Below are 18,338 nucleotides of genomic sequence, written 5' to 3' on the forward strand. Positions count from 1 at the left end.
TAGTGCTATAGTCAGCTGGGAAGCAATGATCAAAGATGTCACAGCATCTGCATTGGAAAATAGCAAGTCAGAGGTCTGGGGCCAAAATTTGGATCAGAAGGAATAATTAAAGAGTCCAAAAATCTGCTGGCAGCTGAAGAGAGCAAAGCAAGGCAGCTCCTCGTTACTATCCCTGCCTGTCATGCATGAAACCAGAGTTCAGTTTCCCAGTGGGGAATTTTGCCTGATGGTGCGAGAATAGGATGTCTTTTTTTTAATGGGTGGCACAATGGTTGGCACTGCCTCACAGCACCAGAAACCCTGGTTCAATTCAAGCCTCGAGTGACTGACTGTGGAGGCTATATGTTCTCCCCATGTCTAAATGCTCCAGGTGCTCCAGTGTTCTCCCACAGTCCAAAAACGTATGGGTTAGGTGGATTGCCCATGATAAATAGTCCCTTAGTTTAAGGGGATAAGCAGAGTAAATACATAGGATTATGGAGATAAGGCTTTGGTGGGATAGTTGTTTGTGCATGCCTGATGGGCCAAATGGCCTCCTCCTGCACTATAGGGGTGCACTGATACAAGAGATTGGTGCCTCCCTCCTTCTCTATGAATGGAGAGCAAAGCCCCAGTGCTGACACTGTCATTGCTGGGGAGTTATGTACCACATGATTTCTCTTCATGGAGTTGGTCATATATGTGACTAAACTCATTGGTTCTGGGATCTGATTGGTCAAAGGAACACATTGGCAACAATACATCCTTAAAAGCATAAAAGAAAATCACTAGATAGTTTCAAATGAAATGAATTTATGTAAATATTATATATAATTGGCAGAAAGTCTTGTGGAACTCACTGTCTTAGGGACATCAGACAAAAGGAGTTAATCCCTTTTGAGCATTCATGCGCAGTCAGTCAAATGGGGATTGTGGAACCATAGAGGCAACTTTGAATTTAAAGCTTATGTAGCCAACATAAGAGAATTGGAATTTTAAGACGTTTGATGGATGAGATAAGGCATGTTGGATTGCAAAATGCCCACAAATGTAGTCTATAAACCTGAAGCTGTAGCAATGTAGGAAAATACCATCAAGTTTTTTTAATGACTCTTAGTATTGCTTTGCTCCCTTTGATGCACATTATCATCTGCACGTCTGATTATTAATATTCAATCACATCAGCTTTCTTTAGATCTGCACTGCAAAATCACTCAGCCATTTAAATGGTAGATTGCCTTTTGTGGCCTATCTTTTTGAGTTCAAATATTTCAAAAATCAATAGCAGTCTCAATGTCTTCTGAAATCATCCACAGTGTTGTTAAAATTCCACACAGTGCTCTTGCATTCAGTTCATAACTGATGCGATGGTTTTAATTCACCCCTCAGCCAATATAGCAATCCCTTTGACGGTCAACTGAGGCATAACTGCTTTGTATTTGTGCAAATTGTTAATGCAATGGCCTTGAAATCAATTCTGTGTAAAAGCTATCAAAAGGCATCATCTACTGCATCGACAGCCTCTCCTAAGGGGTGAAAAATAAAATGCTTTTCTTCAGATCAGGAGCTCTTGCTCTCCAGGTTTTGTCAATTGTAAAGGACTACCTAAGGAGATGTCAGCAAAGTTTTCCTTCCTTTCCACAGACCAAACAGGATGACGATGATGCCGAAACTGGCTTAACTGAAGGTGAAGACAAGGAAGAGGAACCAAAAGAGGAAGAAAAACTAGGAAAACTACAATTTTCACTGGATTATGACTTCCAGAACAATCAGGTGAGATACTGGCATTCTGAAAACAAACACTTGCGTAAACATGTTGTAAAAGCATGTGGAGGTCAGTTCATTATGGATCATTCCATAATGATTCATTCTGATTTCAGTTAAGCTGCTTGGAAAGACTTTTTCTATTCAAAGGGGAAGAGAAATGGATGGTGTAATTGCTCAAACAGCCATGTTTTAATTCTTGTCTAAATTAGCAACTGTGATCATCAATTGGGTTTGAAATCTACGAGCGGGATTTTCTGGCTATGCTCACCCCAAAGCCGGAAAATTCCACCCCAGGTCAACGGATCTTTGCATGGTCCACCTCTGCCTGCTATGATTCCTGTGATGGTCGGAACGGGAAAATTCTGCCCCATGAGTCTCTACTGAAAGATGTGGAATATTTGAAGCATTGATATGTTGTAATTTGCCTTCTAGTCATGAAGAGAAATTGCTTAATCAGACAGTTTATTGTCATGTCCTTGATTGGTTGCTTCAGTAGACCTTAATCCTATTTTGAAACCTGTTTTTTACATACTTCTACATCATTTTGCAATCCCTAACTCAGTGATTCAGGTGACGCAGCTCCCTGGCTCAGTCACTGCTTTTTTTTACACTTTCATGGGATGTGGGCATTGGTGGCTCATCCGTAATTTCTTCAAGAAGGTGGTCATGAGCTGTCAGCTTGAAACGTAGCAGTCTCTGTGATGTAGGCAATCCCACAATGCTGTTAAAGAGGTAACTGCAAGATTTTTACCCACTGGCAGTGAAGGAGCAGTGTTATAGTTCCAGGTTAGGATGATGTGTGATTCAGAGAGGATCTTGCAGGTCATGAGTGTCCCTGTGCATCTGCTACTCTTGTCCTTATAGATGGTAGCTGTTGTGGTTAGGAAGGTGTTGCCAAAGCAGCCTTGGCGAGTTGCTGCCATGTAACTTGTAGATGGTACTTACTGCTGCTACTATTGGGTGGTCAAAATCAACCAACAGAAAGATGTGAGATATGGCCTGAATGATATCTAACTGTCCTTTTCCCATAAGTAATTTCTTGGTAACTTACTATGCCTAAGAACTCAGAAACAGGAGCAGACCATTCAGCCCTTAGGTGTGTTCCCCGATCCGATTAGTTCAAGGCTTGATCTTATTTATCTGCTTTTGTTCCATATCCCTTGACATTACTTAATATAAACCCATTAACTTCAGCCTTTAAAAATTCAATTGATCCAGGTGCTTTCGGCACTTTTGAAAGAGAGAGTTCTATATTTCCACTTCCTTTTCCTTGGTGCAAAAACGGGACTTGCTACTACATCGATTAGTTAAAGCAAATAGCATATATGCATTTTAGAGAAATGTAGATAAGTACAAGAGGGAGAAAAGAATAGAAAGATAGGTTGGCCAGTTGACAGGATGATAGAGATAAATAGAGTGGATGGAGAGTTGTGTGAACCATGAATACTGCCATAGTTACTGCCACAAATAATCTGTTTCTATGCTATAAATTCTGTGTAATTTTTGCTCCTGAATGGTTTCATTCTTAATTTTACCTCCATCTCTATCAAAATCTATCAAAACATCAACACATCTTCTTCACTTATTTATTCAGGTTTCCCTTAAATGCATCTATAGTATTTGCTTTAACTGCTCTATGTGATATCAAGTATCATTATTTCCTGTTCTGAATTCCCTCACCAGTTAAAATGTTTTTCTCTATTTACCCTATAAGGTCCCTTTATTATTTTAAATGCATTGATTAGATCACCCCTCAGCTATCTAAATTCAAGTTTGTACAAAATTTGCCCTCATAATTTAACCCTTCCTTTACCATGATGAACCTGCACTGTACCATTCCAAGGCCAATAAAACTTTTTTGATATTTCAGTGCTCAAAACTGAAAGCATTTCGAATGGGATCTCACCATGACTTTGGATAACTGAAAAATCATTCACATTTTGATGCAAAGACCAACATTCCATTAACTATTTTGACTACTGAGCACTACTTTTTAGTTCAAGAACACTTAAGTCCCTTGTTCTTTCCAGAGAACCTATCCTCTCATTATTAAGAAAAATATTCTGACTTGCTGTTCTCAGTTACAAATTTATGACATTCCTTCCCCGTATTGAACTCCATCTGTCACAGTTTTCCCCACTTACAGGCTGGAAGTTTACCACCCCGTCCGCCACTGGAATCAGAGCGGGCAAGGGGAAGTTCTGTTGACCTCAGGTGGGATTTTATGGTTTTGGAGCGAGCAAGACCTCAAAATCCCACCCATCATGTCTATCGAAGCCCCTTTATAACATCCAGCTCTCATCCATACCATTGAATTTGGTAATTTTCTGCACAAGATATTAATTGCAGAATGGGAACACACAAAATCAGAAGTAGCTTTGTGACACAATTCGATGATTGTATAGCAGGTGGACACAGAGATTAAGGATTATCATGTATTGCCATCTAAAAACTTAAGATAAACAGGCAGGAATTCTCCCATCTCACCCACAGATTCTCAAATTCCGCTGCTATGAATGGAGATTTGGCTGAGCGCCAAATTCTCCACTCTCACTGGCAGCAGTAGCAGGGCATGTGAGTCTGAAGCATTCCAGTCAGAATTCTCTACTCCTTCATCCATGTAATTAATAGACATAATGATTACCTGTGGCTCCAGTGTAAGATCACTGGAGATCACCACTCACAGAGAATCAGAGAATATTTGTTTAATCCCTAATCTCTGTGTCCACCTGCTGTAAATCATTAAATTGTTACTTCTGATTTTGTGTACTCCCATTCTGCAATTAATCTTTTATGCAGAAACTTACCAAATTCAGATGCCTTTGGAAATTCAGATAGATAACATCCATTGACACTCCCCTCTCTATCCTGCTAGGCAAGCAAAAGTTACTATTCACGCTTTAGTTCACACCAATAGAAATTTGGAATGGAAGGAGGTAGTTGCAACGTCAACATTTATTGCTGAAAAAAAGAGGCACTTGGTCAAAGTTTTTCATCTTGCACTCATCAGTTTGCTCATCAGAAATTATAACTGTAACAGGAGAAATATTTATGCTGCATAGGAGAGTGTGATTGGTTGGCAAATGGACTCTGATTGGTAGAGGCATTGCCATGGCGAATGCTGCATGGAACAGTTAATTGCCCAACCTTATTCAAATTCAAATAGGCAGATCGACGCTGATTGATCACATTTTGGGGAATGAACTAGGGAACAGCTGTTCCGTAAGTCTTTGTTCAGTTGAAACAGGCACAAGATGTGAACATGTTCCTTCTGTCTGCAAAGAACGGGGCTCTGTATGTGGATACATGTGACATCCATGAATGTGTAAGTGAGCAATACTCCTACAATCTTAAATTGATTTTCAGAGTAATCCTTAGCACAATCAGGACTGTTTAATAGGTGCTATCCAATTACAGAATCACATCTTATATTGGACACTGTTTTATCTGTTCCATGCTGCATTGTCTATGGCAATGTCTCTACCAGAGTCCAATTGCCAACCAGTCAGCATTCTCTTCTCAGGCAGTATAAATTGTTGTTCCCCCCATTACAGTTCGTAATTTCTTGTGAGTTATCCTGATGCATATAAGATGAAAAACTTTGATAGCATGTTGCTTTTCTCAGCCAAAGTTAAGTTCTGTATTATCAAACATCAACACACTATGACACTCACATTGAGACATAGGGTGGGATTTTCCAGCAGTGCTCGCACCAAGGCTGGAAATTCCCACCCGAGGTCAATGGGTGCGCCCCACCCGCTACGATTCCCAAAAATTCCACCGTAAATTCCAATGCTTTAGTTTTAGTACTAAAATGAGAAAATAATTTTTCTAGACAAGATCATCTATGTGCCTCTCTCACCACGGCAGCCATTGCAAGATTACCTGTTCTTCTGTATTTAAGAAGGAAGATTCTCGTAATGGTCCTTGCCATAGCAACACTACATAAATCTTTTGAAATGGGGTCCAATGGTGCATTACACACCTGTTGCCATGAGCCTGCATGAAGCTGATCCTAATTAAGGTCAAACCAAAATGAAAATTTCAGCACTCGCTAGAGGGCTCTGGAAATGCCAACGCAACACTACTAATATTCATACTAATTTTAATCAACAAAAGCCTTTCTGTGCCTGAGATTTTCATTTCTCACTTAAACATCCATAATACCCTTGGTTATGCCATCTTAATGAATGGCAAAGAGAGCATAAGTCGTATATCACACTCAAACAAATTGCGAAGTCACAGCAGAGGATAAAATTACATAATACTATTTTTTTCCCAAATTTCTCTGTTTCTCACCGAAATGCATTAACACTTGCTGCAGGAAACCTCAAAGCACTTGACAACTCTTCATTAATCTGCTCAAATTAGCATTTTTATGCACGATCTTACATAGTGAGTGTTTTCAGCCTTGTCAGCAATAGAAAATATGACAGTTGAGACAAACCAACCATGCCTGGGGGTATATTTAACCTCCTACACCCAGCTGAGCCAGGACAGTAACTGCTTGGGGCGAGCACGGCTGAAAAATCTCACCCTGTCTCTAATATGAGTGTCACAATGTGTTAATGTTTAACAATACAGAACTTGATTTTGGCTAAAAAAGTGACATGCTATCCATGCTTTTCATCTTACATGCATCAGTAACTGCCTTGTTCCTAGTCTGCTTCCATTTTTCAGGGGCCCTTCACCAGGTGGCCAATGCATTTGCCTGAATGAGGCAGGAGCTTCATCAGTCCATGTGAACTGGGGTCCTGTGAGGTTGCTGAGAAGGTTATGCCATTTTCATAGTATTTCTCATAGAATCCCTACAGCGCAGAAGGAAACAATTCACCCATCGAGCCTGCACTGACAACTATTCCACTCAGTCCCTATCCTCGCAACTCCACGTATTTACATTGCTAACCTCTGGCACTAAGGGGCAATTTAGCATAGCCAATCCACCTAACCCACACATCTTTGGACAGTGGGAGGAAACCGGAGCAGCCAGAGCAAACACGGGGAGAACGTGCAAACTCCATACAGTCGGCCAAGGCCGGAATCGAACCCAGGTCCCTGGCAATAGTGAGGCAATAGTGCTAACCACTGTGCCATCATGCCGCTCTATTTTGACTGACTACCAAGCAGAGCATGTGCTGTGGACTCTCTACTCAGCAAAACCTGGTGGCAGAGCAGAAGAAGCTCAAAAGATAAATGTAAAAAAAAAATTGAGGGATCTGAAAGGACAGGAGGTTTCCTTGGGGCTGTACAGGAATAATAGAACATAGAACATTACAGCGCAGTACAGGCCCTTCGGCCCTCGATGTTGCACCAACCAGTGGAACCAATCTAATGACCCTCTAACCTAAACTATTCCAATGTTATCCATATGCCTATCCACTGACCATTTGAATGCTTTTAATGTGGGCTGCTATCACTCTGGGCCCTCCTTGCCAGCATATGTCCTCATTCTCATCACCACCAACCCCCATGCCCCACCCTCTACATTTGATGGCAATTGAGTTTGTCTCCACATTGCAACTCCCAGAGGTGAGCAGCAGCAAAGTAACCTTCAGCCAAGAACATAGTAATGAGGCAGTGCCCTCAAAGTCGATCAGCCCTTCCAATGAGACAATTGGACGGGAATCCAGTGTGCTCCTGATCCGCCTTCTAACCTCTGATGTCTGGACATTATCCAGGAATCAGGACAGTGAACAGGAATCATAGAATCCTTACAGTACAGATGGAGGCTGTTCGGCCCATTGAGCCTGCACCGACAACAATCCCATCCAGGCCATATCTCTGTAACCCCACATATTTATTCTGCTAATCCCCTTGACTCTAAATCTTAGCACAGCCAATCCACCTAACCTGCACATCTTTGGAGGCGGGTGAGGAACCAGAGCACCCACAGGAAACCCTACAGACATGGGAGATCATGCAAACTCCACACAGTTACCCAAGGTGGGAATTGAACCCAGGTTCCTGGCGCTGCGATGCAGCAGTGCTAGCCACTGTGCCACCATGCCGCCGTGTATCAGATTGTTTTCCTTAACCCTGACTCAGGTATGATGCTTCAACTGCTGGCCTGGCTGAGCTCAGCGAACTCAGTGTGGCACATTGGCCTTACTGGGCAATGCTTAGGATCAGTTAAATCCACAATGGTAGCATGAACAAGCTACTAGTATGTGTTTGAAGGAGGGAAGAAGATGTGATGCAAAAAATTGTGCCGCACCAATTATCTGTGAAATGTTCAGGGTTACATTTTGCACAGGGATCGTGCAATAAACGGCAGCAATTCAGATCTTTATAATTAACCATCCTGAGACACAGCATGACCTCCACAGAATGATTCAGGTACAAAGAATATGTTTCTTAATCATACAGCAATCTGAGGCATGATGTCTGACACCAGAAAAGCCTTGTCAAAGACAAATTAAAAAGTAGCTTTCCATCCCATGTATCATCAAAATATTTGAATAACTTTTGCTGCACTTGGATAGATTGCAGGTTCTTTCTCCATACTGAACTCCAGGGCAGGGTGCCATCTTGAGCCTTCTATGGAAGCAGCACTCAGCTGATTGTAAATGATAAAATTTACACGTGTCATTTAACTTCTTGGTAGGAGAGCTGAGGTTTGCAATTTAAATTGTATTCCCATTCTATGCATTATTTGCATTGCATTAGAAAGCCAAAATGATATTACACAATCTCATCCTTACAAAATTCTTTGTGTCTTGTTGGTTCCATCAAAGTATTTAAATAATTGATTACGTTCAGGAGATTGAACTGAAAGTAAGTTAAAAGTTAGATTGGCATTAAGTAACATTTGTGCCTCTTTCAGAAAATCTATGGAATATTTTAAACTATTGCATTTCCATCTTACTCCTGTACACGAGAGTTCAGTAGTTAATTGAGCATTAACGGTTCACTCAGTTCCAGAACTAATTGGAAAAATTTTATTCTCAAATGTCAGTCCCCCTTCAAGTAACCTTCAATTCCTGGAGACTTTAGGTCATCCTCAGAGGGTTGGCAACCGTAGTTTGAACTTGACGCCAAGTCAAAGTCACATATAAAAGTTTTATAAAAGTAAATTGCTGCGGATGCTGGAATCTGAAACCAAAACAGAAAATACTGGATAATCTCAGCATATCCAGCAGCGTCTGTAAGGAGAGAAAAAAGCTTTGACAAAGGGTCATCTGGATTTGAAACATCAGCTCTTTTCTCTCCTTATAGATGCTGTCAGACCTGCTGAGATTTTACAGCATTTTCTGTTTATTTTCAAGCTTTACTGTGAATGGTCCATTAATGTCATAACCTTCCCAGTTGATTCATTTTGATCTAGTTTCCAGTGTACTGAAAAATTAACTTTCTTCAGGCAAATATTAGTACTATTGATTCCCCTCACACTGGTGTGCACACACAAGAATGCATGCTGGTCATTAATCACAAATTGCAAATTTATTGGATTTTCAGGAATTCAGGGCAAGTCTTAAAAACTGGAACCCTCAGATGGATGCTATATATGCCAGTGAATAGGTCAGTCCAACTGCCATCCATACAGGTTCTGCTGCTAGATTCCCAGACTGGGGATAAAGAAGCTGTGAACTTTGATTTTCCCATTCCCCAGGAGCCTACCACTGGACTAATGCTTCAAGTACACCAGAGAGTGGTGGATTTTTAATCCCCATTTTTGAGTGGATGCAGTTATAGCAGTACTGGAATACAATGTTGGCAAGTGTGAGGTTATCCACTTTGGTAGGAATAATGGTAGGAAGGTCTACTACTTACAGGGCGAAAAGCTGCAGCATGCGACGGTGCAGAGGGACCTGAGGGTCCTTGTGCATGAGTCGCAAAAACCCAGCCTTCAGGTGCAGCAGGTGGTCAGGAAGGCAAATGGGATGCTGGCCTTCATTGCGAGGGGGATTGAATATAAAAGTAGGGAGGTCTTGCTGCAACTGTACAGGGCACTGGTGAGGCCGCAGCTGAAGTACCGTGTGCAGTTTTGGTCGCCGCACTTACGCAAGGATATTTTGGCCTTGGAGGGAGTGCAGAGGAGGTTCACTAGGCTGATACCGGAGTTGAGGGAGTTAAGCTATGAAGAGAGGCTGAATAGACTGGGCTTGTACTCGTTAGAGTTTAGAAGGATGAGGGGGGATCTTATTGAGACGTATAAGATGATGAAAGGGATGGATAGGGTAGGGGTGGAGAGTTCTTCCCGCTCAGAAAGGACAGCAGGACTAAAAGACACAGCCTCAAGGTAAGGGGGGGAGCAGTTTAGAACAGAGTTGAGGAGGAACTTCTTCGCTCAAAGGGTGGTGAATCTCTGGAATTCTCTGCCCGTTGAAGTGGTGGAGGCTACCTCGCTAAATGTATTTAAGACACGGGTAGATAGGTTTTTGGTAGGCAAGGGGATTAAGGGTTATGGGAAGAAAGCGGGAAAGTGGAACTGAGCCACTTCAGATCAGCCATGATCTTATTGAATGGCGGGGCAGGCTCGAAGGGCTAGATGACCTACTCCTGCTCCTATTTCTGATGTTCTTATGTACTCTGAGCTTCAACTTTCAATAATCTAAGTTTCACAATGTATAGCATTGTAAATATATAGGAGAAATACATGCATAGAGTAACTTAACACAAAAAGGTTGTTCCTCAAGACTTGCCTGCATTGATGCAATGTCATAATACACAACAAGTCTGATATTTTTATATCATCATTTCACCATTCAATTGGCTCCTTAGGTCGCGATGTAGAGTATGTTATCCATGTAGACTGCATGCTTCAGCTTGTCAAATGCTCTATGTGCTGCTACTTGTGTGCATGTGCATAGAAAATGCATTAAGCACTATGCACCTTGGAATGTACACAATGTGCCTGACTCTGTTATGACAGATAATACTGTAGTTAATGTGAAATAGAATACATCATTCAGTGTCACTTGACTGATCAGGTTAGCTATATCAATGCATTGGCTTGGCATCTATGATAAATGAAAAGGTGCTAGTGTAATGCTAGTGTAACTCTTAATGGAGGTGAAGCGGAAAATGTTGGTACATTTTAGGAGTTATACTCTGACATTGTATCTTGAACTAAGTTGCACAATGTATTCATTCAGAGCAGTTTATGTTGGCAGGAAGCAAAGACTCAGGGCCAGTACTGCCCTTTTGTCAGGATAGCTCACAGTGAACCCAAAGAAAAGAAAGGAAGAAAACTGAACAGTAAATTGAAAAAAAACCATTAGAAAACACCTAAGTGTGAAGAAAGTGGTATCTAAATTGCCATTTTAAATCTACTTTGAATTCATGAGTGCGTTGTGATGAAGTGAGCGTGCAACAGTAAAGTACACTGAGCCAACAAGTTGCTTCACTTGATTAGCATAAAGCACTTGATAAAATAGTAAAAATAAAATTTAGATATTTATTGAAACCTAATTGTGCACCTCACTAAGAAGAAAAGGTTGTCTTGTCTGTTCATTTGTTTTTCACATTTATTCTTTATCTTTAAAATAGCTGAGGACCATATTCTTCCTTATCCGCTGACCCTCTAACAACAATAAGCTATAATACTACATGAGGTAGTATGACCAAGCATAGGCTGCAGGGGACAGCAGATCTCCAGTGAAGCACCCTAGCACTCGTAGCCATGACAGATCATCTGGTGAGTGACTGAAAGAGAGTGAGAGATAAAGAGAGAGTGTGTGTGTGAGAGAGTGAGAGAGAGAGTATGAGAGAGAGAGAGTATGAGAGAGAGAGAGTGTGAGAGAGGGAGAGTGTGAGAGAGGGAGAGTGTGAGAGAGGGAGAGTGTGAGAGAGGGAGAGTGTGAGAGAGAGAGTGTGAGAGAGGGAGAGTGTGAGAGAGGGAGAGTGTGAGAAAGTGTGTGAGAGAGGGAGAGTGTGAGAGAGAGTGTGTGTGAGAGAGAGAGTGTGAGAGAGGGAGAGTGTGAGAGGGAGAGCATGTGAGAGAGAGAGAGTGTGTGAGAGAGAGGGAGTGTGTGAGAGAGAGAGCGAGAGTGTGAGAGAGATGCCTCATTTTTAGGTATACCTGGTGCTGCTCCTGACATGCCCTCCTGCACTCTCCATTGAACCAGGGTTGATCCCCTGGCTTGATGGTGGGGAATATACCATGAGGTTGCAGAATGTGCTGAAGTACAATTCTGCTGCTGTTGGTGGCCCACAGCGCCTTGTGGATGTCCAGTTATGAGTTGCTAGATTGCTCCCATTTAGCACGGTGATAATTCCACACAACACAATGGAGATTATTCTCAGTATGAAGGCGGGACTTTGTCTCCATAAAGACAGTGCTGTGGTCACTGCTACCAATACTGTCATGGACAGATGCATCTGCAGCTGGCAGATTGGTAAGGATGAGGTCAATATGTTGTTTCTTCTTGTTGGTTCCTTCACTACCTGCTACAGGCCCAATCTAGCAGTTATATCTTTAGGACCCGACCAGCTGTATCAGTAGTGCTGCTGCCAAGCCACTCTTGGTGGTGGACATTGAAATCCCACAGCCAGAATACATTTTACACCCTTGCCACCCTCAATGCTTCCCCCAAGTTGGTTATACTTCCTCCAAGTAGAGGAATTCTGATTCATCAGCCGAAGGAGGATGGTACATGGTAACCAGTAGGAGGGTTTTTTTTGCCCATATTTAACCTGAAGCCATGAGACCTCATGGAGTCCAGAGTCAATGTTTGGGACTCCCACAGCAACTCCCTCCTGACTGTATATCACTGCATAGCCACTGAAGAGAGAAAGAGAGAGAGAGTGAGAGTGTGAGAGAGAGAGTGAATGAGTGAGAGAGTGAGTGTTTGTGAGAGTGAGTGTGTGAGATTGAGTGTGTGAGAGTGAGTGTGTGTGAGAGTGTGTGTGTGTATATGTGAGAGTGAGTGAGCGTGTGTGTGAGAGAAAGTGAGTGTGTATGACAATGAGTGAGTGAGTGAGAGTGAGAGCATGAGAGAGAGAGCGAGTGAGAGTGAGTGAGTGAGTGAGTGGTATATTTTTCACCAAATTGCAGTATGAGTGCAGAAATTATAGACTTTAGGAAGAACCAGTCAAAATGAAAGACTGAGATTTAACAATGCTGCTGGAATTACAATTAAGGTTCAAGTGTTGTTTCAAAGTCGCATTCTCTTAATATTGCAGTTTTTTTTATCAATCTAATGGTTTAAATTTAATTTAGACTGAAGGCTTAGAGATGCGATGAGGGCACCTTCCAGCTTGAAAAAAGATTGTTTCACGTTTCCAACTAAGAGCATGATGAATTCCATTAAATGACAAAATCTCATTGACGACCTCAGTAGATATTTTTTGTTCATTTACGGATTGTGGGCGTCACTGGCTAGGGCAGCATTTATTGCCCAATCCCTAGTTGCCCTTCAGAAGGTGGTGGTAAGTTTTCATTGAAGGTTTTGTCCTCAGTAAAAGATAAAACAATTTTCTCATTAGTTCTCATTTTACAGAGAATTTTAATGTGCTTATGAGAGTTTTGATTGACATGTCTGTAAAGGTATTAATTTTGCTGCCTGAATGTATAATTTCCAGTCAGATTTCTCTGATTCTGTTACAGATGCAGTCTGTTCTTCCAGCTGGGAGCCAGGTTCCCTGCAGCCTTTTAGATTTCTTTTCAGTTCATCACTGACCAACAATGGAGACCCAGACTATTTTTCCTAGTAGACATGCTGCAAATAAAAGCACAGGGTCTCAGAATGGTGCTCATGCAGCATTAATGCAGCTCCACATTCTTCAAATGGGAGTTACTTCCATCATCCCAATGAAAATGATCTGCATTCAAGTCTTGGGATGCAATTTTCCCCACAGAGTGTTGGCGAGGATCATACAACCTACTGGAAGGCAAGGCCTAAACAAGCCGGCAAAGTTGGGATTTTGAGAAGGGTGCCATTTCTAAAGGACACCCCAATCTCATAGTTAAATTTAAGACCCCCATCCACCTAATGGACATCACCCCACCAAGGACATCGGGACCTATCCCACGGACATCAGGCCCCGTCTCATTGGAGATCAGGACCGCTGCACGTACAAAGGGAACATCCCCAACTCCCACATGCAGAAGATCCCCCAGTGGAGGAGAGTAGACCCTGCCAGTGACCCCTGTATTGGCCCCAACTTGTGTCTCCTGCAAGTGACCCCTTTTGGTCTCACAGATCTGTGACCTCATGGATGCTCATATAGGCAGATGCCTGTGCTATGCCACACAGGTGATCTCTGGAATCCTGGAAGGATTCCATTTAGGGCAATCATGATTTTTTTGCAGCCACAGGGAGCCAACGTCCTCCATTATATGGTGCTAAGTCAGTAATGATGTGGCACAGATACCTCGCAGTCTCCTGGTGAGGCAGAGTCCTGCTTACCCTTGGTCTACTACTCTCCTTCATGCCCTTTGCATGGCTGGTGTGGCCTCTGGCCCCTGAACCTAGTATGGAGCTTCCTGGTCTCATTCCAAATGGTCTTCCATTCTCAGTTCTGTGCTCCTCCAGTGCTGCATAAGTAGAATGGCCAACTTCACTGGCTCCATACCAATTTGGATCAGATTTCTGTGAGGGATGAAAGATTGAGAGAGTCAGAGTGATGTCGCAGCTGGAAAACATCATTACTTCCTCTGACCCATTCATTTCTCAGACCTAGAAGCAGCCAGTCCCAGGCCTTATCCGGTGGTAACACCTCACTCAAAGCTCAGGTTCTTTCACATCTCTGGAACAGGACTGGCCCTGGGGCATCTGCCTTTCCCCATTTAGACTCGCCTTTAGCCTCCCATCTGGTTCTCCCTTTCTCTTATGCTCTCTAACACTGGGTGTTCTGACAGGAGTGTGAGATGCTTGCACATGTCTAATGGACAGGGTCAACTGGGCAGTGATGTTTGCCTTGGGGTAGAATGGATCATGACTGGCAGGCATTGGGGTCCAGCACAGAAGCGAACCCTGTGCCTCTTGACCCCCTGCAAGCAAGCTTTGAGCCATGAACCCTGAGTAATCATCTCAATTCTTGATTTTGAGATTGTGGGCAGTTGACATTGTTAAGGGTTAACTCTTGATAGCCAGTTAGTTTGAGGAGGACACAATTGCTTAATTCTTCGAGGAGAGGCAAAGCTAATAGGCAACCTTCTTCCTCAGGGTACATCATTCAGAGATCTCTGCCAAAATTTTACCGTCCTGCTCAAGACAGAAATCAGAGCAGGTGAGGAGTGGACAAAAGGAAGGTCCATTGACCTTGGGTGGGATTTCATGGTTTTGGGATGAGTGAGGCCCTCATTGCGGTCATGCCTCTATACTTAAGACTCCTGGACAGCTATTCAAGAGTTTGATCAATGATGCGATCAAGCTGATACCCAGGAATCGGGAATTTCATTGGTATGACTTCCTATTTTTGCCCTCTCACAAGATTTTTGGCCATAACATAATGTGGCTGGTAAATTCAACCCCAGATGACAGGTGACATGTGGCAGCCATCTGAAATCAGTGTCTGGTCTTGCTGACTGCTTCACAGGTAAGTGGCTGATTGGCACTTAATTCAGTTAGCCTTCCTGAAAGTAGGCAATAGGGAGCTCTTACTCATTCGCTCTCAACTCAATGAGTGCTATATGCATGCACTTGTTATTGGAGGAATAATATATTCAGGAAGGATTCATCTCAAGGTGCAGCTTAGAGCACTGCATTCATGTGCTCCATCAATGCCATTGAAATAAGTAGGGTCTGAGGACATCCACTTGAAACCATAAAATATCGAACCATTGAATCCCTACAGTGCAGAAGGAGGCCATTCGGCCCATCAAGCCTGCACCGACAACAATCCCACTCAGACCCTATCCCCATAACCATACATATTTACCTTGCTAATCCTCCTGGAACTAAAGGGGCAATTTTGTATGGGCCAATCTGCCTAACCCGCATATCTTTGGACTGAGAGAGAAAACTGGAACACCCAGAGGAAAATCATGTAGTCATGGGGGTGGGATTTTCTGGCCACACTCGCCCCAAAACCATAAAATCCAGCCCGAGGTCAATGGATCTTTGCATGGTCCGTGTCCTGCCTGCTACGATTCCCACAGCAGACAGGACTGGAAAATTCCCCTCAAGGAGAGTATGCAGACTCCACACAGTCACTCAAGGCCGGAGTTGAATCCAGGTCCCTGGTGCTGTGAGGCAGCAGTGCTAACCATTGTTATATGTAATCAGGAACAAATTTAACTTTATTTTATCCAAATTAAATAATGATTCGACGCTATAATTTTATTTTTGAGACAGCCCCAGTGGTCTGCTTGTAGTCTCAGCTAAGCAACAATGGATCCTGTTTTACGATTACTTTAAAAAGAAAACAATGGCTCATGAAGGCTCCCTAAGGATTCATACTGTGCAGAAATCAATAGCTTCACTGCATCCTAGCTCCTTTAACTGATGTTACTGGAGTTTGCCCATGTGTATGCATGAAATGTCATTCTGCTGACAATGATAAAGGCACCGTTTCTGAAACCTGGGTGTGGAATGAATAAAATGTTTAAGTAAGTAACATTGGAAGTATTCCTTATGAAAATAGCTGTCTTTCGTCTTTTATAGCACTGTGAAAGGATTGTTATGTTACAGATCTTGAGAGCAAAGAACATGACTTTGGCAAGGTTACTTATTTGCTTTTTTTAAAAACAAGATGAGGTTATCTGCTGCCTTGGACATGTTTTTCACTCTGTCTGCAGGTGCTCGCTTCAAATGTGTCTGTATCAGAGAAGGTACTGTCAGAGAACAGCCATGTAACAATACCACATTCTCACTTCATTGGAGAGCAAATGGCTGCTTCAGTTCACTGTACTGCGTAGCTTCTTAAATCTAACAGTTTAACGACCCTCATTGCTGATTTCCAAAGTCAGTTCAGACTTGAGAATGTTGTGCCACTTGGAATGCCACTTCTGTTGTGGCATTCCAAGCCAAGTCTTCCCTCCTTCAAGGGGCATGAGGATGGACAAGCTCCAATTATTGATGAATTGTTGGAAAGCAGGAAATTACCTTCTCACTAATGGATCTTCTGCAAGAAAAGGGGAACTAAAAGCATGTTATCCATTTCTAGGATGGTGCCCAGTATGACTTAGTGCGGTGATGTTTAATTTGTATTTTATAGAGCCCTCCCATCTGTTAATATGACACAGAAGACTTTTCCAAGGACAGTGTGAGCTAATGGGCATACGCCTGTGGATATTCTTCTGTGGATAATAGTTTAAAGACCTTCACAGTCGTACACCAATAATCAAGGTACAATCTGGATGGTTATACTGGCATAGAGCCCATGAAAGCCCTCCAGCATTGCCCTTGCTAACAGCTTGCAAGGTCAGCAGATGTTTAATTTTCAAATTGTCAACAGGCACAAGTGTCACTGAGAGTAAAGCTAGCCAGGAAATCCAGCATGTGGATGTGAGAGGGAAGATCAGGTGCTTTATGAGGGGGAATATTGAGTTATTTGATAAAAATATAACTGCTTCTTCCTTTTGGACAGTTGCCCATTGCCTTGCCTTCTGCGGCAAAGAGTTAATCAGTGTTTCTGATTAGGCATGCTAGAAAGTGTGGTAAACAGTGGTGCTCACGCCAAATGGATCACTGCCTATGTAGGTTCCACTGGGCTCCCACTCTTCATTAAGGAAATGTGGTTGGCATGACACAGGTCCAGATCTTTAACCATTCTCCATATCTCTTGCAGCTAACAGTAGGAATTCTCCAGGCAGCTGAACTGCCTGCACTGGACATGGGTGGCACTTCTGACCCTTATGTTAAAGTGTTCCTGCTTCCAGACAAGAAGAAGAAGTATGAGACAAAGGTTCAGAAAAAGACCCTGAACCCTTCCTTCAATGAACACTTTACATTCAAGGTAACATGGCAAGCAGTAAATTTAAACTTCAATTTGTTTCAGTTGGAGGCATTGTTGTTAGTGTTCATTGTTTTTCTTTAGTATTTATTACTGTGCAGTAACATCCATCAGAAAATGCCCATTAAAGGGATTCTGTGCTGTCCTGCAAATATTTTCATTCTAGTTAGCTAATTTTCAATTAACCCCACAGGCGTTATACTCTCCCAAAAGCATCAGTTGTGGAATTCTGTTGAATATCTTCCCAAAATCCAAGTAAACAACATTTATTTTATTTTGTAACTTCAGGCTATTTATTTAATCATGAATTTGAGTAAATTCAAGAGGCTTTACTTACTATCAGCTCTAACTCCACACTGAGCACTCTGCATCAATGATCCCTCAAATGTTTTTCCTAGTGTGCAGCCCACTAATTTCAATGCATAATAACATTAAACTTGAACTTTTTACCAACTGCTGTATCTTAAACGCGATAACATTCATATTGGAGGGCTAGAATACAAGAGCAAGGATCTATTCCTGAGGCTGTATACTGCTCTGGCCAGGCCCCATTTGGAGTCAGCAGTTTTGGGCCCCATACCTAAGAAATGATATGCTGACCTTGGAAAGGATCCAGAGGAGGTTCACAAGAATGATCTCTGGAATGGAGAGCTTGTCATATGAGGAACAGTTGAGGACTCTGGCTCTGTACTCGTTGGAGTTTCGGAGAATGAGCGGGGGATCTTCTTGAAACTTACAGGATACTGCGAGCA

General features: G+C 42.5%; 1 protein-coding gene across 3 annotated transcripts in view; it reads left to right on the forward strand.

The window, feature by feature from the left end:
• Positions 1 to 18,338, forward strand: part of LOC145357046 (synaptotagmin-B) — a 732,627-nt gene that overhangs the window by 603,987 nt on the left and 110,302 nt on the right. For 2 of the 3 annotated variants that reach the window (XM_080210102.1, XM_080210104.1), the window contains 2 exons: positions 1,624 to 1,752; positions 17,422 to 17,589. In XM_080210102.1, the coding sequence (XP_080066228.1) occupies positions 1,624 to 1,752; positions 17,422 to 17,589 (297 nt within the window). The remainder of the gene's footprint in view (positions 1 to 1,623; positions 1,753 to 17,421; positions 17,590 to 18,338) is intronic. The other variant, XM_080210103.1, reaches the window with a different exon arrangement.

Source organism: Carcharhinus amblyrhynchos, chromosome 22, assembly GCF_965287045.1.
Source record: "Carcharhinus amblyrhynchos chromosome 22, sCarAmb.v2.hapA, whole genome shotgun sequence".
Lineage (NCBI taxonomy): Eukaryota > Metazoa > Chordata > Chondrichthyes > Carcharhiniformes > Carcharhinidae > Carcharhinus > Carcharhinus amblyrhynchos.